The 22,367-nt window shown below is 41.3% G+C and overlaps 1 protein-coding gene across 3 annotated transcripts in view; it reads left to right on the top strand.

The window, feature by feature from the left end:
* TSNARE1 (t-SNARE domain containing 1) overlaps nt 1-22,367 on the top strand; it is a 459,605-nt gene that overhangs the window by 238,335 nt on the left and 198,903 nt on the right. For all 3 annotated transcript variants that reach the window (XM_085298727.1, XM_085298725.1, XM_085298726.1), the window contains exon 9: nt 3,616-3,783. In XM_085298727.1, coding sequence (XP_085154853.1) covers nt 3,616-3,783 — 168 coding nt within the window. The remainder of the gene's footprint in view (nt 1-3,615; nt 3,784-22,367) is intronic.

Here is a 22,367-nt window from a genome sequence, read left to right as displayed (position 1 = left end):
GAAAAAATATTGTGCATGGGCATAATTTTTCAGATGATATTCAGATATGACGAATAATAGCAAAGTATATCCCCTTGTTCCTAAGAATTTGGTTTAAAAAGAACTACTGAGCATATCATATGTACTCAACTTTTTTTTTTTGTTTTCCTTTCTTTTTCCCTTCTATCAATTTTTTCACAGGCAGAGTTTGGTTTACAGATAYATCTTGACAAAAATCTGCCACAGGCAAATTTCAACAAAAGAGCAACTTCAAACACATCCAATTAACAATTTGTGAAAGGAAATCCAACAGAAAATTACACAGAGATTTGCAGGGTATAAAATTTGGCACTAAATCAAATTTAATATGGAAATGCCTGTATWGAGAGTTAAGGCCCCTTGCAGTGTATTTTCCAAAGGAACTTTATCTGTGGAGACTCAATGAGTGCCCTCCATCATATCTATTCTTGCTATAAATAAAAGAATTTTTTCAGATGCAGCAGTGAGCAATATCTAAGAGGAAGGAAAAAAGCWTACTGATAAACCCAGTTATATGCATTTGCAATCAGAAGTATTATTAGATTCTGTCATCCTTTCAAATAAAGAATTTTTGCCGCTGGTTGAAAATAAAGGGTTTGTTCATATTATCACTGATAGAAGGGTCATTTTACCATCAACAAAGACAGAAACCACTTTTAATATGTYAATGCAGCAGGTGATCGTGCATATCCCAATAGCAGTCATGGTGACTGGATCTGAAGATGCTACGGAGCCGTTTTCTTGGATCAAAGAAAATTTCAGGTCCCAGGCATCMCATTTTTTCTGGATTCATAGTCCGTCATTCGTGCAGTTGTGGTTGGATTTTCTTGAAAGATGTTGAAAGGATACAGAACCGCATAGTCGTCTTCAGAAGGTCTGAAACTAACCTAAACCCTCACTTTGTTTAAAGAAAAAATATCTACGTCTAGATCATTATCTGTTTAGACAGATGAATAGCCAGCTTTCTGAAGAGATGACTGTGCAGCGTCACTGTCATTGCAGCAGCTGTTTATTATTAAGACTTTTTATTTATTTTTATTTTAATTCGTTTGTTTTTATTTATTTAGGACCAAAAAGTGAGGCTCACAGATAGGCGTTGACAGAGGTCRAGACAAAGCAAACTTGTGATACAAGCGTGGTATCCATTTGAGGACTGGCTCTCCTTTTATCCTGTCACATCAGGACAGTACAGAGAACTCAAAAATTGTTATCTTCCCCTGCATATCTCTGTGGGAAAGTGCAGATTTAGGTATCCATTCATGTGCGCTTAGGTCCATGGTACAGCATCCCTGTTGTGGCCTGATATATGGACTTAATCAGATCACTGTTCTTCTGCATCTTCAGAGGGTAGACACCTGGGCCCTTCCAGCCTGTATGGCCTTGGGCCAGTACATGTCCCAGTTTGCCCACTGGTGTAGATGAGAGAATACTTCTGTCCCTGTAAATGAGAACAGATTTTGTTTGTTTGTTTGTTTGTTTGTTTGTTTGTTTTTGTTTTTCCCCTTGAATCTTTTAATATGTGCTTTTGGCAGTGAAACACTTAACCAGATAACTTAAGGACCAAGGCATATATTAATTGGTGACTAAAACACCCCCAGCGTATTTTAATCCTATTAAAATATGTATTTTTAAATGTAAATGAATTTTTAACTTAATTTTAAATGATGATTTTCTTCCTGTAATATTCTTTCTTTGTAGATAATAGATCTCAGGGAAAGAGGAGGGGAAACAATATATTAGTTTAAAAATATTGCTTCTTGTTTTCATATTAAAAAAAAATACTAGGATGTTTACTGATGATTCTTCTGCAAACCTCCACATCTTCCATGACCCGACTTCCTTCATGTTGTATTATTTTCTTTGCCTGCAGTTAGATGACGRTGATAATAATAATGAATGACTTTGGTTAGGCTCCTGAGTCTATATTTAGGCATCTAGAGAAGTCTTTTGGTATCTAAATGCAGAAATTTTCCAGACTTTTTTAAAGAATTAAGTAAGAGTTTCCAGATGCCCAATGTGCTTCAATATCCAGCCAACTAGAGTGTCTAAATGTCATTGTAAGAGTTCAGTATTACGTGTTTTCTCTATGCCTCCTTCACAGTTCCTCCAGGTCAGATCTCTAAGCAAACCAGCAATAAGTAAAACAAAGACAGACAAGAAATTGGTTTTCTTCTTCTTCCCCTCCCTCCATCATGCACACATGGTTCAGCTTCTCATTCTTTCTTAGGTGATTTGACATCGTATCCATTGCAATTTCCATTCCAGTCCTGCACGGCTCTATCTATGCTCTTCCAGTGAACTCCTGCATGGCCTCGGTTCCTGGTCATTCTGTAGGAATTCARGGCAGTGGACAACACTGAGAACACAGCCATAGCAAGAGAGTAAAGAAAGACCTTTGTTTCTTAAGCACAACTGCTTGAAGAGCCTTAGCGTTTGCACTTCAGATGCATCTAGATCTGGAGAACTGATCATCATGCTGAATTCTTGTACTTATTTTCTGTAATTTCAGGGAGTCTGGGGCCATTCAGGTCAGGAGTGTGTGTGCTGTAGTGACTACCATTTCTTTTTTCGACTTCAGAACAAGTTTGGAAGCAGTTGGATCACTTTTTGTGTTATAACTTTTGATTGGGTATCAAAGCTCGATAAGGCCACTTTAAAGACCCATGTGCATGTGTAAGTGAAATACTCGTGTACCTGCAGTACTGGAGTCTTCAGCTGTGTCTATGTCTATTAGTTTGAGTTCAGCCTCCTGACTGTCCATACCAACCTCATGTTGGTTCACTCTCTGAGTCCAATCTAGACTGAATCTACAATCTCTGTAGGCACAGAAACTAATGGGCAGGAGGAGGAGAAGACCTTGCTAAACCTCTGCCCCTGCCTTTAGTGTAGATGCAGTTGGCTCATCCCACTTAGCTCAGTGAACTTGGATCTGGACATAAGCACAGTTTCCAAAGGCAACATGAACATTAGTTACCTAGAAAACAGTATATGAGGTGTCAGAGAGAGCAAGTCAACTCTACAGAGGAAACAGAACATGAAATTGTGAAACRAAATATTTGTGCTCAAACTGATGACTGCACAGTCATTTACTCTAATGCCTCTCCTTTTTTTTTAAGCTGCATTGATTGTTTATCTCATAAATAAGATAACTGTTGTTATGTCATGTGTTCTAAGCTGGATCATGGTTATCAAGGCAAACACATAAGCTTTATGTATTGTTTTGAGAAAGTATCTAATTTCAGAAGAGTTTCCAGTAAAATCAACAAGTTGAATATGTAATTTTGTACATAAACTTTTKGTTCTATCAGAATTTTCTGAAACAGAAGATCTTTGCTGAGGCTGAAATGTAACTTGGAGGATCTGGCTTCAGGTCCTTGCTTTAAGACCTGATATGTTTCTCTCATGTAACTAGTTCTATTGCGACCTGGGAAAGAAATCCTGTTATGCTTTCCTGTATTAATTTACTCTATCCTCTTCACCTTTGTRCCTGTTCTATGCAATCTATTATATTATTATTTTCCTTTCCTGTGTGAAGGCTATATAAAGTGAAGAACTTTTATGCTTTCTCTGTTTTCTTTTCACTTTCCATGTCATCAGCATAGTCCTAGGACCCCATTCTCTGACCTACCTGATGATGAGAAGATCTTTAGCGGAGGAGATGGCACGTGGCAAAACCAGAGCCAGGATCAAGCCTTGCTCTCGGAAATCACAGAAGAGGATCTGGAGGCCATCCGTCAGCGGGAAGAGGCCATTCAGCAGATTGAGGTCAGTAGCCTCCTATAGCCATGGGCTTGCAAGCTSGAAGTGGAGATTCCTCATGTTCTGGATTGCTCAACATGGGGAGAGAAAACACTGATTTACATACCTGACAGTACATCATCGCTAAATGTGGGAGTGATTGTCAGGTGTTTTTTAAAAAATGGAAATTAGTGACAGAATGAAGAATTAGAAATCATTATAACCTCTAATGAAAATTGCAAGAATTAATTAATGTTCATGGGCTAATGTTTTTTTTTGAACGTGTCTTCCATAACACAGTCTATAGTAAAGTCATTTGAGTGAGCTTGATTTTGAAGCAAAACAACTTTCTTTGTGCGTGCAAACTTGAAACTGGAATTTTTTTCAGACAGAAAATATTCAGCATCAGTGTTAGAGAGAACAACAGGTAGATGAAAGAAGATGACTTTTAAAGTTTTTCAAATAATTCACTATTTTAGTTTTATCAAAGTATTCGGATGTTCTTAATATAGCTAAAAGAAGGATCATATTCTGTCTGCTCACTTTTTTCCTAAGTGTAGCTATAAATAACATATGGAAAAAAGGAACAAAAAGAAGTCTTGATGAGTTAAACAACCCCCATTTTTCTTTATATACTTTTCCTTTAATACTTTTGGAAAACTCAGTTACTCAATATAAGCAGTAAATGAACAAAAAAGGAAAATTTAAAATCTTTCTAATTTGTATGCTTTTACATGCCTAAACTCAAGATGAACCAAAAGAGAAGACTTCAGAATAAATCAGAACATTTAATTAAGGACTGTGCTTTGTCCTGTAATTAGATTAAGCTAATTTTATCAGAATGGATTTTGGTGTGATACAGCAGGAATAGTCATTCAGTTAACTGTGCAAAAAGGGGACAAATGTTTCAGCCGTAAACTAATACTTTAAGGCTTTGGCCTCTGTGAACAAGGATAACTGCGTATGATTCAATGCTGTAAATAGGAAATTTGGGTAGGTTTGTAGGAGTGGGTCTGAGTTAGTGTATGCAAAATCTGTCCTACTGTTTTCTGTAGAGACGGTTGATGTTCGTGCACTTGTGTGCCTTATTAGAGGTGAAATGTTAAAGAATAGCCTCCCYCGAGTATCCTTGAGTGTGAGCTGTCCTTTAATACGTGGAGCATCTCTTCACTGGCTTCTTTTATTTCTGAGCACCCATCAGGACAAGTTCTAGGGAACTTTGGTTCCAGAAAATGCGTGTTTTGGGATGCCCCTGCACTTTGACGTTCAAGAAGGGTGTAACAGTATTTCTGTAAAGGTGTTGAGGAGATAAAGGATATTGTGGTGATCCATTTGTCTGAATTAGTCTTTTCCTTTCCACCTTTATACTGTCCCTTGCTCTGCGCAGAAAAACACCTGGTTTGTTAGGCAGGGTTTGTTGAGCACTGTTGGGCAGTGGAGAGTGGCAGAGATCCCAAGCCAGCCTCGCTTGCACCATCTTTGGGAAGTCAAGAGCTGTAGTCATGTCTCCCCAGAGGGATAGTTATTTTGCTGGTTAAATCCCATTTCTGTGCTACAAGCTGGTACCTGTACGTGGTGTTTCACTGGACCATGTGGCTCTACCTGCAATTCAGGGCGAGTTGTGCCCTCTCTGCTGCGTGTTGCACATCTCTATGCAGTCTGGGTGTTACCTTCCCATGGCTGAGGAGGCTAGACGAAAGCTGTTTGTGTTGGAAGCTAAGGAGACAGCCAGCAGGATTAAGTAAGTACCATCCCAGTCCTACTCGACTTCCAAAGAGATGTGTGTATTTCTCAGGTTGCACACATATTGATTTGGTAGGTTCTCTTTATCTTTCTGCCTGATACGAATTTSTCCCTGGATAGCTTACTCATTTAGTGAGGTTCAGACCTGTGCTTCCAAAGAACGCGTGCGTATGTGTGTGTAGTTTGTTTTTACCTGACATTTTTCTCTATCTCCATCACAACTGCATCCACATTGCATTGCTATCTGATAGCTGTGTTCATCCTGTAAGGAGGACCTCATTCCACATGCATTCTTTCAAGTGCAGCTTAAATATTTCTCCAGGAGGAAAATTCAGTAACTGATGAATTAGTTTAGTTTCTTGTCATTACACTAAATGAAACAAACATTTAGGGCCAGTAATATTTTATTTAATATCTCTTTTGAAAGAAATATAGCAAAAATGAAATGGGTTTTTGGATTGCTTCATACTCTTCTCCAGGTGTTTTTGGATAAGCAGATGGTTCTTTTAAGTCATTTTCTGTGGCTTTTGTTTTTCTGTTTGTTGACCCACATGAGAATTTTTCTTGTGAAAGGACTGATCTTGCACATGCAAACTTCTCTGGTTTCAATAAAAGTTGTGTGTAAACAGAGAAGAGATTCATTGAGCTCAAAGTCACCCTTTCCACCTTTTTCCAATATATTTTCAAACTCAGTAAGTGATCAAGGAGGTTAAAATAAAACATTATTCCTAACTGTCAAACTGTCAGCTAATAAACTGAATTTATTGCCAGACTGATATATAGCATTTGTTCTCCTTTGCTCTTTGGGGAACAGAATGAAGGATAGAGCTATGCAAAATGTATCTTATGCAAGTAGATTGGTATTGTTGGATAATTTTGACTTTTCTGAGTATCTAGCATGGAACATGTAGACCATAAGCAACATGTATAGAATTAAGCAGTCACAGAACAGTGCTAGGATGTCATATCTGCTGAGACACCACAGTGGAGAAGCTTGTGGTGCTGGTTCCAGCACTGGGCCTTTTTTTAAGATAACACTGAATTTTCAAGAACAGGTATACCTTTTCCATTGTCAAAGAAATGAAAAAATAAATTTTCCCCTCAGCATGTGTCCTGAAAAACAAGTGTAAAAATTGTGCCCATAATCGACATCTTCTTAATGTTCCAATGACACTTTTCCACTTGTGTGTTTTCCACATTTCCAGAATCTCTTCAGAGGTTCAGATTAATGGGACATTGTTCTCTGTCATGAACATCCCTTGCGGCACATTTCAGCGTTCACAGTTTCCACCTAGAAAGATAACAGCCATGTCAAAAGTTCAGCTGGCTGTTCATTTCATTTAAATGTGCTTCTTTTGCTATTGCTTTCAGATTAAAAATAGAGAAACCTGTGAGGGAGWTGTCTTGCCAAAACCTTACATTTTGGATAAAGATCTTTATTGCTTGGAAATGTCAAAATCTGGTAGGACACAGCAGCCTTGACACAAGTGTTATTTTTTAAAATATTGCTTTGAACTGTTATATAAAACCTATTTTAACTCGAACTGTATTGGCAGTGAATAATAGATGCCATAACAACTTTATTTATAGCACAGTAAAATGTGCCATCGGAAATACAGGAGCTGAACTGTAATGTATATTGTCAGTGCTCAGTGCTGGCACAAATTCTGTCATAGCAAGTATGTAATTTAGCACCCTGTGCCTTTCATTGGCACCTGCRATCGAGTGAGAAACAGAAGGAGCATAAACTTTGAGAGGAAATAGAAAACCATTGAATGAGGAACTTGAAAACTTCCCCTGATGACTGGAGAGACCTGTAGAAAAAGGTTGCTTAATATTATACTGATTCAGAAGGCCTCTGGTGATCCTCCTCACATAGACATAGCTCCTCCAGGAGTGATGAGAAAGGAGGATGAACCCAGCCAGAAGCCACAATCCATTCACATCCATTCCCTTGCAGTCACTGCCTGGCTGTCCCACCTCACCGATATCCCCTTTTTTCCTTTCTGGAAGCAGTCTCTCCTCCCCTCCTCTGCTTCCTGGGCTGCTAACGTGGTAACGGACATGGTCCTACCATGAAGAGCAGAGAATAGATGGGACAGAAATACGCCAGCGAAAGGACAGATTTGGAGAGCAGGGATTTCTGCTCTGCTACTGGGAAGGGTTGTTCCCTAGCAGGTACCACTTTATATATCCTAACCTTCCTACACCTTTCTTTTTTTCTCTCCATCCTCCATAGGAAGAGCAGCAGCAATAAGAGCTCAGTCCATGAAGGTAGACAGCTACCTACTTTCTTGGCTACAAAATCTGACATTTCCAAGATCAACCACATTGCCTCTCAGCCCTGAAAACCAGCAGATGTCAGTCACTTTGTACATAAAATTACGATTACCAAAATACCTAGCAATTAGGGAGTCACTCAGTCAGACCAAATGAACATAAGGTAAGTCTTGCTGAAGCACAGTTTGATGATAAATCAGTTTTTGTCTGGACGGCTGTTGCAAACTGGAGACCATCAGTTTCAGAGGCCTATGCAAACATGGAGAGTGGCCCAGAGGAAAGAGTGTTAGGAAGGCCTCTGGATAAATTAGTTGAAGTGTTAATTCTGCCATTAACTTCCTTTGTGTCCTTGGCAGTGATGATACTGATCTTACTGAGAAAAAAGGTATCATCCTGCATCTCAGAGGGAATTGGGAGTATAAGTCATATAATGTGCTTTTTCCTCATTTTGTTAGGGAAGTTAAGACACAATAAATCACAGGAAGGATTCCTCCTGTTCCCTCAATGTGTTTCTACAGGTTTCTAGTCTTTCTTTTTCTTTTTCTTTTATTTATTTATTTTTAATTTAATTCAAAACTGAGAYGTAAACTTTGCTGATATCAGAAAGTGGAAAGCAATGCATGATCCTCRGAGTATGAGAGCTGATGCTGACTTGTGGCAAGCGACTATAGGCCTCTCGAAGAGAAGAAAAGCAAAATAAAACTGAAGTTGCTTCCCTCCGCTTTGTAACTGTCCGTTGAGCATATCTCGAAGAGAGGAAAAGCAAAGTAAAACTGTAAAACTTCATTTCAGCCGATCGTTCTCTTGGCAAAAGAGAACAAGAATTACATAGGCTGTGGCAACAGGTGTGAGAGAGATGCTTTTATTTTTAGGAGAGGTTGTTCCCTCTGGATTAGCACTGAGAAATGTTGATGTTCATTCTGTATCTGTTTTGAAGAGAAGTGATAGATGCCAGCCTCCACTCCTGTCAGTCAAGCATTATAACCAGACAGAAAATGAAATACAATAAAAATAAAACAAAACAGCCCCACAGAGTCTGTCAGAGTGTATTTGTTAGTTCAGATTTGTTCCTTGTTCATTCATTATTGCGTATCATTTCTTGCTGAAAGGTATTTTCCGTAAAATCTCCAGTGATGTTAGCAGTTTAGAAGGTTTAATCCAAACTATTTTACATCTTTCATCATCTTTGGTAGTCCGGGGGTTTGACTTACGAGAGCTCTGCCTACCTCTTCACAGAGACTTTTTGACTTAGAATAATATATAAATAACACAATATCAAGACAAGCACCCTAAGTGAAAAATATGATTCTGCATGAGTGTCAAACAGTGTTGAAATGCACTCATTCACTGCAGTGTTTTGGAGCCTAATTATCACGAGAGCCCGAGCTGTCCATTAGGTCGACTTGGTCATCCTTGGGGCTCCAGATTGAGTTGTTCCCTAAAGAATCCACTTGAGTATTTTGGCCAGTCTAATTTAAAATGACCCGAGCTGTAGGACTGCCACCATTTGTTTTGGGAGACTATTTCACGGTCCAGCAGACTTCAGTGTTGATGAAATGCTTCTCTCTGTTCTTACTAAAGATCCCTTTTCTCATTCTCAGCTCTTTACACCTAGTAAAACTCTATTGGGCCTTGCAAATAATTCTTCTTCCCCGTTGGCATTTAAATTTTTCAAGTGCTAACAGCTATCCTCCTCTTCCCAAGTCAGTCTCCCTTGCTTTTAGGTCACTTCAGTGCTCTTTTCTCAATTCTTCCCTATTTATTAGTTCTGTTCTGTTACAGCAGCGTATTAACCTGTATGCAGGATCTTTGTTGTTGCACTAAACTTATACAGAAGAAGTCCAAAACACTTCCGTGGGTCCAATTCAGAGGCTACAAGTACTGATGGAAAGAGTCCTAGTTTATTTTGATACTAGTAAATTAAGCAGTGCCAAGGAACACTTCTAGACACCAGAATTCAGTCGTTACATTTTTAAGTTATTATAACATTTCCTAACACACTTTGGACCCAGACCACCCTGCACTTGCCCAAATATTGATGCCATTCGAGGGTTAGTTAGCATGTTTTCTATAAGCAGGCTTGATGCACCTGCCCTGTTCAGAGGGTGAGAGGACTAAGTAGTGTGAATGCAGATTCGTGCATGCCTATTTGCTTCAAGTCTGGAGAATGGGCTGCAGCATGTCCCATGTCCTTGTGTAGCTGTAGCCCTATTGATTTGATGATTTGATCRCAATGATTTTCTTTAGTCTTCACTAACGTTTAGAGAAGAGGAAGAATAAGGTAAATTAAGGGTAAATTCTTCAGGAAAATATGCAAGCCTGAGGGCAAATTAAAGGATGTATGAAAATGACAGCTGAGCCTTTTTGGAAGTGTAGAGAAGCCTTAACCAGTGTTGAGATAAAAAGCAGCCCATCCCAGCAGTCGCTTGTGGGGATTGTTTTTCTAGCATGTTGATTTGCCCATGCTGTGTTTTAATTCACATCACCGAGTGCTCTCAAAGCTCATGAACTAAATTCCCTTTAGAAATACTTCAACAGATATACTCCAAAGGTACACCTCATGGACTCTCCAGTAACAGACGCTCAGTTCTTAGGAGCAAGCTAGAGATAGCGTGAGCTACTCCTTGAAGATACTTTGGATGGTCCTTAGCACCACCTGAATTACTCTATGCGTCTGATCCTCCTGGTCTGTACTACTTTTGTCAGTGTAGACACAACCTTATGTCTTTCCAGAGCAAACCACTGAGGATAGTTTGCTTCTCGATCTTCTCCAGCTGGCCAGTATGATCCCTTATTCCTTTAAGTTTTATTTTTTTTCCATGAAAACAGTTCCCCAATGCRTGTTATGTTCTCCCTGCCATATACTTTTTTGCCGTGTCCTGGAGCCCATGGCATCATCATGCTAGAGAAAATTCCACATCATGCTGGATAAAGATTACTCCAATAAGCTCTGAAACTACTCTCTCATGGTATCTGGCAGACTGTGCAGCGAAAACACACACAAAATAAGATTGTACTTCTTGGCTCGAGGACACCACACAGGATCCAGCCCAAGTGCTATGCAACATGAGCATAGTCAGTCTGTTCTGAAGGCTGCTAGCCTTGTGTGGTGTGCTGTGCAACCATTTCGTACCAAAAACTTAGGAGTCGTGGTCCTTTCCCTGGTGCAGCCCACAGAGTATAGACAACTCAGCCACAACCTGGAGGATGGACTGCTTGGAGTTGCACACTGAGAAAGCAAACATACAGAAATCGCACACATCATACACACGGAGTTCTTGCTCTATTTCCTTCTCTTTGAGTTTCCACTTTTTACTAAATGTTGCTGTTACAAGTATATTGATATATATCCATCTGTCCCATAAATTCAATGAATCCAGRCACAGAAGCAATAAAACAGCATTGGGCAATACACTGTGAAGAATTCTTTAATCATGTCCTTTCTGCCCACACATCATTTTTGCTAGGACTACTTGCAAAAGTCCAAACTTTTTCTTAGTGGCAGAGTAACGATGATAGTAACTGGCTAAAAGYGTATTTCATCCTTTTTCCACGCCCACCCGGATTCCACCCTGTCTACCATGCTCTAGGTGATCCTGGGATGGTTGCTGGGAAGGTGAGCTGGGAGGTTGGACTAGATAATCTCCAGAGGTCCCTTCCAACCTTACTGATTCTGTGATTCCCCCTGGGAGATGATTAGAACTTGCATATTTTTKAAATTAGTATTTAGTTAAGGATGTGACCTGGGATCTCACTTTGCAGGAGAATGCCATGTTCAGTAAAGTACTTTTAACTAAGCTGTAGAGGTTTCTACTATGCAGGAGAATTTTTCTTTTCCAGCTTAGGTTCCTAGTGCCTAATCCAGAGACTTACTGTCAAAGAGAGTCTCCCCCTACACCCTTCATACWCTCGTCCTTTCAGTGAGTTTGGATGAAGGAGCTAGTAATGAAAACCTTGATTCAGCAAAACACTTAAATATGTTTCAAGGCTTTGCTGAATAGTGCAGGACATTAGCACATACTAAAAGTGAAATATTTCTTCTGCAGAAGGAGAGAATAGTGCTAACACACAAATTATTTGCTAATAACCCGAACTTCAGGCAGGCGCATATCTGCCTACATGTGCACAGAACTCAAGCTGAGTTAAAGGCTCATATCCTACTTGTCAATGTGCATTGATAAGGTAGAGAGCTGGAGAGACATCTGGAGTGCTTCTAGTGAAATACTGTGTAGCTTCTACAATTCTTCTCGATAGAGTGTTAATATATCCTTTGTTAAAAAGATGCGTTGCCTTCCTCCTCAATTTACTGCACTTTTGCCTGTTTTTCCGTTGCCAGATGATGACTGTCTCACTAACGGTAATACCTTGCTCCTATTTCTGTTAGTGCAGACAGCACAAACATCATATGCCTCGTCAATACAATTATTTTTGTGGACGCAGTTTGCTGCCTTGAAAGGGAATTACTACTCTCACCCAYTACTTACGTTAGAGCAGCTCACTCCCCGGTACTGACTGATAACTATGCAGATCGATAGCTCATCAACCAGCCACAATCCCCGAGCATCRCTCTCAAGAGCTGTTACTGCAGATCTGACTTTGTGCCCTCCTGGCTGGAGCACCATGCTTTCTTTTGGAATTCTTTCTGTAGTGAAATATCCCTCTGCAGTAGCCAGCTGCTTTAGATCAGCTGGGTGTAAAGTAAGAAAGTGTTTTTTTTTTTTTTTTTTTTTTTTTTTTCCTGATGGCATCTGTGAGGCTTTACTAATGTCCATGAAGCCATTGAACTCAATGGAAAAGAAGCATTTTGGAAGTGTAAAGTATTCTTATCACCACAATTTCCATTTACTGAGATACACATATGCTAACCTATTGCTCCCATACTCTGGACTGGGGCAATTTTGATCTTTTTTTTTTCTAACCTTATGTCTTGAGCAGAAAAAGCTGATGTGGCAAAGCCCTGGAGCAAGCCATCCAGTCCTGGCTAATTTGAGAGGGAGTCAATCCTTCTTGTGTAACTTGGGAGAGACAAGGGTGAGACAAGTGTCAGTGTAAAGACAAGACCTTATAGAGATTGTAGAGGAAGGGATCACTGAAAAGGCAATTAAAATCCACATTTCACAGGAAGGCCCAGTTCATATTCCCTCCTCTTTGCCAGAAGGTGCCTGGTTCTTTATAAATTAGTCTTGACAGTAATAGTCTTAAAGAAATTAAAGTAAACATCACTGAAAATTGTAACAGTATTAATAGTGGATGTCAAATTTTGGAGACTGATTCCCAAGACACTGTTATTTTATGTCCTCTGCACTTTGCAGACTTATTTTCTTCCGGTATTCTTTAATACTTTTAATTATCCTTTTATGTACAGAGCTGTATTTTTGTGCCAGTTTCAAAAGCAGGAAGGAGGAAACACCTCTGTTAGTCAGTGGAAAACCCTCGCAAGCAGTCTTCTCAGGAAGGGGCTTGCTCGGTCTTCTCAACTAGGGGTTTGCTATCTTTGTAGTTTCTATCGAATCAACCTGTTGCATCTCTGTKCCCCCATTCTCCTCAAAAGCATCTCTCTTGTCCTTTTCTAACTCCTGGGCTCTCTATAACTCCTCCATGCCCACCCATGTGTTTGGGACTCCACCCTCTCCCTCAGTCCTTCCAGTGTCTCCGGAGACACTGTATTTCCTTCACTCACTTCTCCATTGAAGGCTGTCTCCGTTCCCCTCTTGTCACTGTGCCATCCCACTATGCCAAGGTTTCTACACTCCATTCACCGTCCATTTTCCTGGTGTGCCCCTCTGATGGTCATTTCCTTCCCCATGTAGGAGTCTTCTGTCCCCTTTGTCTTGAGGCTACCAGACAGCAGACTTGAGGCTGAAAGAGTGTTAGGACTCGCCTAGGTGTTATGAAGAAGTACAAGGGTATATATATATGTATATATATTTTTATGTTTGAGATGGACATGAATTGTCCTGTAAGAGGAAAGTTGTTACATTGGATTTCAAGACCCAAGTGGATAAAGCCCTGGGCAAGCTGATCCGACCTCACAGTTGGCTCTGCTGAGAGTGGGAGGTTGGATAGAGACCTCCTGCACCCCCTTTCAGCCTGAATTATCTTATGATCCTATGTGATCTTATGATCCATTTTTATCTTCTTCTCCTAATTGCACTTGGTAGCACTGAGGGCTACCAAGAGCTTATGCCTTAATCTTGCCACAGGCTRTAGCCAAGACATCTCTATTTCCCTGCCTACATGATGTTCTAAGTAATTTTCATGTTCTCTCCCCTTCCACTCCTTGTCATTGCAGGCAGGGATTCRTGCCTTGGTTACCTCTTCACATCATCCTTACTGCTTATTTGGGAGAACAGTTAAGATATCTGGATGTCAGCATCCTTTTCTTTTCCACAGGCAGATGAGTGGAAGTCAGTAAAGGTTGGTGCATGGGAAAGCCTCCATGCCCATGTCTGCACCTCCCTGAAAAAGCAGTGTCTGAGGCGGCTGTTTGCTTAGTAGGGCTATGTCACATCAATGTCGTTGGCCTGTGGGCATCCCATGGACCGTCTGTCCACGTGCTCCATCAGGCTGGCATGAGCCTGAGCTGACATTTGCTACGAGTGTGGACAATAAGTCTAATGTTATGAGCAGCCRTTGGACTTGCCCTTCTCTGGTCTGGTGAACAGAGCTGTTAGATCTATAGATTGTTGCAGAAATATCTGAAAGGTTGTTGAAATGGTAGATGCTCCATGGTGGGATTCATGTGTAGTCACCTGGAGGGTAAGCGTTTCTACTTAAGCTGGTTGCTTAGAGTCTGTAGTCAAAGGGGAAAAATGGGGATGCTCTGTACTAGATTAGACCCAGGAATGTCCTGAATGCAGAACCAGAAGCTAGGCTTTTCTGAGATATTTTTTGGAGATTGAGAATCTCTGTGTAGTTTGGAAGGGTATTGAAGCACTCTGCCACATTGTCATAGAATCATAGAATCGTTAAGGTTGGAAGGGACCTCTGGAGATCATCTAGTCCAACCTCCTTGCTCAAGCAGGGTCACCTAGAGGAACTTAGACAGGGTTGCAGCCAGTCGGGCCTTGAAGATCTCCAGAGAAGGAGACTCCACAACCTCTCTGGGCAACCTGTTCCACTGCTCCGTCACTCTCACAGGGAAGAAATGTCCTTCTTTCCTAAAGTTTTTAGGGTTGTTCTTCTCATTTTTGCCAGTTTGCCAGCTGTTCGTTGTAATGAACTGTGTATCTCCTGCAAAGCATCTTATTTGAGTCCTTCACAGGCTCGCACAAACTTGCTCTCTTTGTGCTCTCAACTACCACAGTGTCCTTCTCCCATACACCAAGCTCACCAGAAGTCCTATGGCCGTTATCAGCATGACCGGACCCTTACAGTGGGCAGAGAAGTGTTAACTGAGATTCAACAGAGTGCTAATATGTTACTATGATTACTGATCTTACTGGATTAGCCTATATAGATATATCCTTTCTGAGCACGACCAGGAACAATCTTAACGGGGTTTGTTAGAATGAGAGTTTTCTTACCRTATTTAACAATTCATTATTCCAGTAGTGAAAAGAAGTAGGGAATGCATAGCATAAAAATTCACTGAGAACAATGAATAATGATCATTGCAAGAAGYATTTTAGTGCTCAGTGTTACTGAGAGTTGCTAGTTGCATAAAATTTATAAAAGCACATAGTTCAGCCCTAAATGTTAAACTTCAAACCCAAATACAAAATGGCTTTTATTTGTCCCTCTTCTTCCTGGAAATTCAGTAATCATACAAGTATCTGGGTTGATGCAATGTCCTCACCTCTGTATCACATATATATTTTGAAAGCAAGCGATTCATTACGAGTCAAGAAGAGGACTGTATTGGTGCCTGATAAATAAGTACTTACGCCCAGGGTCATACTTGCAGAAAAACTCAAACCTGTGTAGTCTTCTCCAGCAGTATCGGTGGGATGTATAGGGACTGGCCTCAAGTGTTCARTGAAAAATCAGTTGCTTTATTTAGGAAAGGAAAGAGAATTTGATCTTAAAAAAAAAACCAAAAAAAAACAAAAAAACCCATTTACTTATATAGGTGTCAAAATCCTTTTTTTTTTTCTTTTTGGAAAACTTGGCCTCTTGCAGATATCATCAAATTATTCTGAACAGATCTGAATTATCTGCTGACAAGGGTGAAGGATCAGTGCTGAAAGAAGGGAGACGGGGGGCTTTGGGGTCAARGAGCCCTCCATATCCAGCCTGGCTTTTATACCGTTGCTCTGAACATCTTCTGTTGAGCTCTCAGGGGCTAAATAGACTTTTACTTTCTGGATCACTCTAGGAAATCTTGTGAATGCCTAAGACTTCTTTCTTTCCATGTACCTGCAGCAGGCAGGTACAAAGCAATGTGTGTTTTCCTCCCTTAACTCTGTCGTTGGTGTCTGTGATTTCTGGCACAAAAGGCCCCAAGTCCTGTCTCCCCCTGTCAGTTCCTGTCCATGCAGCACACAAGGGACCAGAGCCACCGTGGATTTGTTTCCATGCTTGTATCTGCCTTTCACAACTGGGGAAGCTGAGACACTGTGGATTGTTTTGCTGCCAGTGGAGCTCCATAGAAATGTAAATATCTTGCATAACACCAGGGAAAGAGCCAGTATTAGTGCCAGGATTAAAATGCTACCCATTCTGTCATTCTCCATCAAATTCCCTTTTGAGCATGCTGTGATGTGAGATCCAAATACTACATCTCACATATTTGGTTTTTAATTTTTCCTCCCCTTATTTGAATTGCTAGGCAGATGGAACTTACTCTTGCTCACAAAACACATTGTCATCTATCCAGCTTGGATGAAGCTCAAGGAAAATGCTAATCATCATTTGTAAGGGAAGGCAGATCTCCCCTACAGGGGGAGCTTGCTGTGCTCTGAAGTTTAGCCCATGATATCATGACTTCATCGAGAGAAGCTGAAGAGCAGCCTGTCTCTCAGAGGGTGCGTAGCAGATCGTACTGTCAAAGAGACAGATAACTTCTTGTCCTCTGAAAAATCTTGGGATATGAAGATGAGGCTACAGGATGGAGGACAGGGAGAGAAAGAGCTGCTGAGATACTTGTACGCATAAAACACACCTGAGGGGAAAAAATTACAGGAGGATCTGCTTTGTTGGATGAAGTGCTGTTAAGATCTTGAAAGATGACTAATCTCTGGAGTGCCTTGGGAGTGACAGACAGATGCCCACAGTGGGGGAAGCAGAGACGGCGCTCAGAGGTGAGCACTGGAGACTGCGATTAGCATATGCCGATTTTATGAACTGTGGTTCGCGGCTGCCATACTCACAAAAGGGGTCTGTGTTCAAAGCCCTGGCGTGTACAGCAGCACTTTGCGCTTGTCAAGCTTCTCGGTGACCACTTTTCTCCTCGGGACATGATAGGAGCTCAGAGAGCTGTCCATGATGAYGAGGAAAGAGTTTAAATCTAGGACAGCACTGAGAACCCTTGTACTCTCTTTGACAGCCRTACGAGGCGAGATTACTATTTTCTCATTTAAGAACATAATGTGACAGAGAAGTTTTTGAGGAAAGCAATTACTATCCCTTTACCTAGCAGGTCGGTTTCAGGGATTGGCCATAAATTCAGAGGTTTTATGAACTTGGGGATCATTTAAACTTCTCTATCCTCCTTGCTGATGAGGTTTTTAGTGACCTAAAGCRCCTTTGGAAAGCTCCTATTTGCCAGTCATGAAGTTAATTTGGTCTCAGCTAGCAGGCTGTACTCCAAAATTGGCTGTGCCTGATCATCATTGCAGCAGAAGAGGCTTGTGTGAAGTAGCCTGTGCTCTCCAYGTTRTCCAAATCATCCAGAGGATCTGCTYCTGGAGAGTCACAGCCCCTGTGGCTTACAATGATTTGGATCTTTCTCACCAAAACTCAGATGAAACTAGAGGTGCCTCTTTATTTTTGTTCCTCTTGGTGTGGGATGGAAGCAGTGGGGAATGATTTTGTAGCAGTGGTGGGGGCCACTAAGAAGAAAAAGTAGCAGGTGCCTTTAGTCTGCAATGAATCAGCAAACTGTCGTGTTTAGTCTCCTTTGAACAAGCGCTAGAAACATATTGCCATGCAGATTTCAGGCCGTTGGCCTGATTTGCTTAACACATACTGCCAGCAGCAGGGACCCAAAAATCACTCCATTAGCATTAATCTCTGTATTTTGCTTTATCCTTTAAATATTCCTAAAAGTAAATTGTATGGAGATCCTCAGTAATCACTCGAAGCATTACTCTCCTTCCTTCTTGTTCCTTGTTAAATGCAAATGAAAAACAAAAAAAAAGTGAAGACCAACTTCACAATGTGTAAGGGRCTAGCAGATTAATATTTTTGTTGCTCAGGAGCTGAGCTTCTCAAGTGAAAAACATCAACATCCAGTACCCCTGCAYCTTTCTGTAACAAGAAAACTGTATTAAAACAGAAGCAAACCAAACTAAGTTCACTTCTCCTGAAAGACATTTCTACAGAGAAAAGTTCAGTCCAAGAAACTCAGCACCAACGCAACCGTTGACCATCAAGAAAAGGGAAGAAATGTCATTCCTAGAAGAGCCACGCAAGCACCAAGGGTGCCTCTGACTTCTCTGCCTCTCCAATTTCAGCTCCTGCTTCTGAATATGAGTCTCAGTGTCCGCATGCTGGGAATTCTGGGATCAAGTCCTTCCACCTGGATTTATCTGGAGGAAATAAAGGGAAATACCTTCCCGTGGTGGTCGTGATCACTAAAGAGAGAGCCATCTTCTACTGTGGTCTGACGGGCAAGTCATGTTCCTTCAGCCGATTACTCTGTTGTCCATTCTAATCTAGATCACTGTGAAGCGTTAAGGAAGGTGACTTCAGGTGTTGCYGTTAGAAAGTCAAATCACAAAAAATAAAACATTAAAAATAGATGCCATGGTGGAGTTGCTGTGCCAGTGAATAAAGAACTTTAAATGCAAACAGCACACAAGGAACATTTCTTTCCCAGGCATCTGTCACCCCATCTGAGGATTAAAAGCTCTGCATCCTTAAATTTTACTCCAGATGTGTCTGAATGTCACGCAGTTTTACAACTCATCAGCTAAGATTTAGAAGTCTCTTCCTTTTATTTGGACCACAATTGAAGGCTCATCACTTCTTCTGAGATGCTACCTTGTAGAAAAGAGACCCAAGGGGGGCTGTGGTACTATCATAAATCAGGGGGGTGTAAGTATAGATAATCTTCCCCTAAACACACCAGCTTTTAGGAATTTAGTGAGTAATGTAGTTTACTTACAGGATGGGCCCTCAGCTACTGCAGGGTGGTATTGACCAAACAACTTCAGTGCTGATTTCTACCAGGTACAAATGAATTGGTGTTTCATTTTGAAGGGCTTTCAAACACCTCCAAAGAGAAGYTGGAAGAGTATTTATTTGGTCTACAGCTTTCCTCTCCCCTGATATTTTGTAAAGGCAAGCAGTGTTTTACAAGTACACTCAAAAAGATCCTGCTGTGTTGGGATATCTTTCAGCATTTTGTGTCCCAAACCCTGCAATGTACCATATTAGCCCCCTATATCATAGAACAGCACTCCCTTTTGGCTTTTGTAGTCCACTTTCCATCTGATCTGATTTTAGCAGTAAGCTGGRGTCTGACCTGAGGAGCTCGGTCCCTTGGAGCACAAGACTTCCTTCCACAACTCCTGCCCTCCTTTCATGTCATGTCTGTAGCACCAGGAGGGTAGTCTGGCCCTTTGCTGGGGGAAAAAACAGTGAGAGTAGAGCATCCCTCTGGTGATGCTCTGCACTGCTGGGGCTGGTGAGACCTYGTGGGAGCACAGTCCTTGCTGCGGGCAGAGGGGCAGCCGAGGAGCAGACGAAATTGATGGTTGGGAGCCGTGCAACATGGAGCAGGTCTGGGCCAGACTCTCCAATGGGGCATGAGCAAGACTAATATCACCAATGTCATGACAGCATTATCATCTCATATTTGGGGAYGGCGCAGTGTAAGGTGTATTTAGAATTCTGATGTCCCCACAGCACCAATATATCACTCACCAGAAGCAAGCGGTGACTACACCACAGTGAAATCCTGACTGTTCAGGGGTGTAAAGAAGACAGAGCAAGACTCTTTCTCRGTGGTGTCAATGATTGGCAATGGGCACAAATTSAAACATAGTAAATTCTGTGTCAACGTAAGAAAGCACCTTTTCACTGTGAGAGTGGTTTAAAATTGGAATACCTTGCCCAGGGAGGTTGTGGAGTCTCCATCCTTGGACATATTCAGAAGGCATCTGGACAAGACCCTGGACAACCTGAACCTCTGCTTGAGCAGAGAGGTTGGAACAGGTGATCTCCAGAGGTGCCTTCCAACTCCAACTATTCTGTGATTTTATGACTTCAGTTCTAGCTCTGAGATCTCCTTTCTTTTCTCCAGTCGCCTTAAAATGGCTGYATTTGTTCTGCAGCAATTTGTGTGGGTGTCGTGAGGTTTAGGTTAAACACTATTATATTAATACCACTTGCTAATAGTTTTCATCTGATGCCTGTTAAATTGTAGCATCTGTTGTTATATGCCGTCAAAAAGACTGCCATAATAGCTTCGAAACGGCTCTGAGAAACCAACGCTTGCTTTCACAAGTGATTTTTTTTCCCTGTGGGCGTCATGATGGCACCAAATTGTAGCAGCTTGATCTTGGAGGATGGTGGAGCAGGTGACTTTGCATTGCACACTCTCTGGTGTTTGTGACCTTCAGGCAAGGTGTGGCAGGTGCCGTTCCTCCAGGATCTAGTGGTCTGAGTCCCACCTGACTCTATCACGTTGTTCCCATCTAAACAAAGTCKGTGGCATCTTGCTGACAGTATTACATTACCACAGTGATAAATTACTTCTTCCTTGCTAAGCGAGTTCAGGGTTGGTCAATGGTACCAGACTGGCAACTTCATATTATTTATTACCTTGTTCATTGTGCTTCCTAATATCTTGTTTGCTGTTTTGGAAGGCATTGATGCATTAAGCACTGGTTTTCTTTCAGCTACTCAAATCCGTCTGGTGAACTTGCGTGCTGAATGTAGTCATATGGTCTTTGCCGGCTAGTTTAATTTCTCTCTCTTACACTTGCATTCATCAGTGCTGAACATCATTCACTGTCGCATTATTTAGAGTGCTTAGGTCTTTACGATGTTCGTGACAGCTCTTTTTAGTCTTGGCAAGCCTGACTTGGCAAGCTGAAGTGCAGCCTGTTTCTGCCCAGGGCATCACCCTCAACAGATGACTTTACCTCTTTGGAGTAACAGGTCTATGTTACTGGTTTTTCCCTGTTTTCTAGATAGTTGTCCCCTTGCTGCCCTACACACACAGCTTTACAATCCAATTATCCATCCTGCAAAGTCTATGCTGAGCTGCCCAAGGTTCACTCTTCTCCACAACTTTACTGTCCTTCCTTTAGTCAAACTCTTTAGAGGGGATCTTCCTGAAGATTCAGGCGAAGCTCACAGGCTTTCCACAGGCCTGTCCTGAACATGGATTTACTTCACCCTTTGGAAGCATATAGGAGAGCCACGTATGGGTATCAAGAAGTGCCTGAATGCCTCTCTCATCTTGGAGCCTTGGTCATCCTGTACAGTATTTTGGGAGCTGATTACTGTTACCCAGGTGCCTCCTATCACTTCTCCCCGTTCTCAGTCTTCTGCTCCTCTCACTAGACAGCTTTTTTTTTTTTTCTTTTTTCCACCACCGATTCCCATTGCTGGAGTTCTAATAAATATATTAAACATGACATCCAGCAAAAAGCATTGAGGCTGGCTGTTAACCCTTGGTTATGACAAAAACTGACCTACTTTTTTCTTTTTTTTTCTTTTTTTCCCTTTTTTCTTTCTTTTTTTTTGTGTGTGTGACCTGCTTTTACACTTGTGCCTCACTCCATGAGAGTTACTTTCTGTAGGTGGCTCAGGGGGGACAGCATCACAGACCCTTAGACTCTGAAAAAGAATAAACACAACTGTTTTGTAGTTTCCTTTTCTCTCCACTGAGCTGTCGACTCATTTAAAGAGTTCCAAGGGATAAATGAGATGTGATTTTCCTTTGCAAAGCCCAGACTATCACAGCCTTGTGTGTGTTTTGCAGTTTTGTCCTGTTTTAGGTGTTTTACYGGGACATGTAAGGCTTTATTGATCTACTCTTCCTTCAAACAGGAGGAAGGAAGTTCCTGGAGTTTTTTGTAAACCCGAGTTATTTGTAACCTGCAGTCCACAGCAGGGGCTGTTTTAAGTAAAGATTAGATGTTACTGTTAGCAAGTCAGCTGTTGTCTACTTTAGCTCATTAGGGGCTTTCTGTTACCTGGAACCGTTGGCTGCCAGAAGGTACATGTCTCCATCTGGCTTAGTCACTTTAAGGTACCATTGCAGTCAATAAAAAATCACTTTTAGGACATATGCTGTGATTTAGACATTGGCTCAACCATGAGCTGAACTACCATCTGGAAGTGTCTGCTTTTCTCCGCTTATTAGAGGTGCTGCCTACAATGACCACCTTAGACATACATGCATGTTCATCAATGTCTATTTTTTTATTTTTCTTAGACATATCTCACTTTGACTGTCTGGACATAACATT

Source organism: Rhea americana, unplaced genomic scaffold, assembly GCF_003343005.1.
Source record: "Rhea americana isolate MKP2758 unplaced genomic scaffold, rheAme1 scaffold_140, whole genome shotgun sequence".
NCBI lineage: Eukaryota > Metazoa > Chordata > Aves > Rheiformes > Rheidae > Rhea > Rhea americana.
This window is presented reverse-complemented; position numbering and strand designations above follow the sequence as displayed.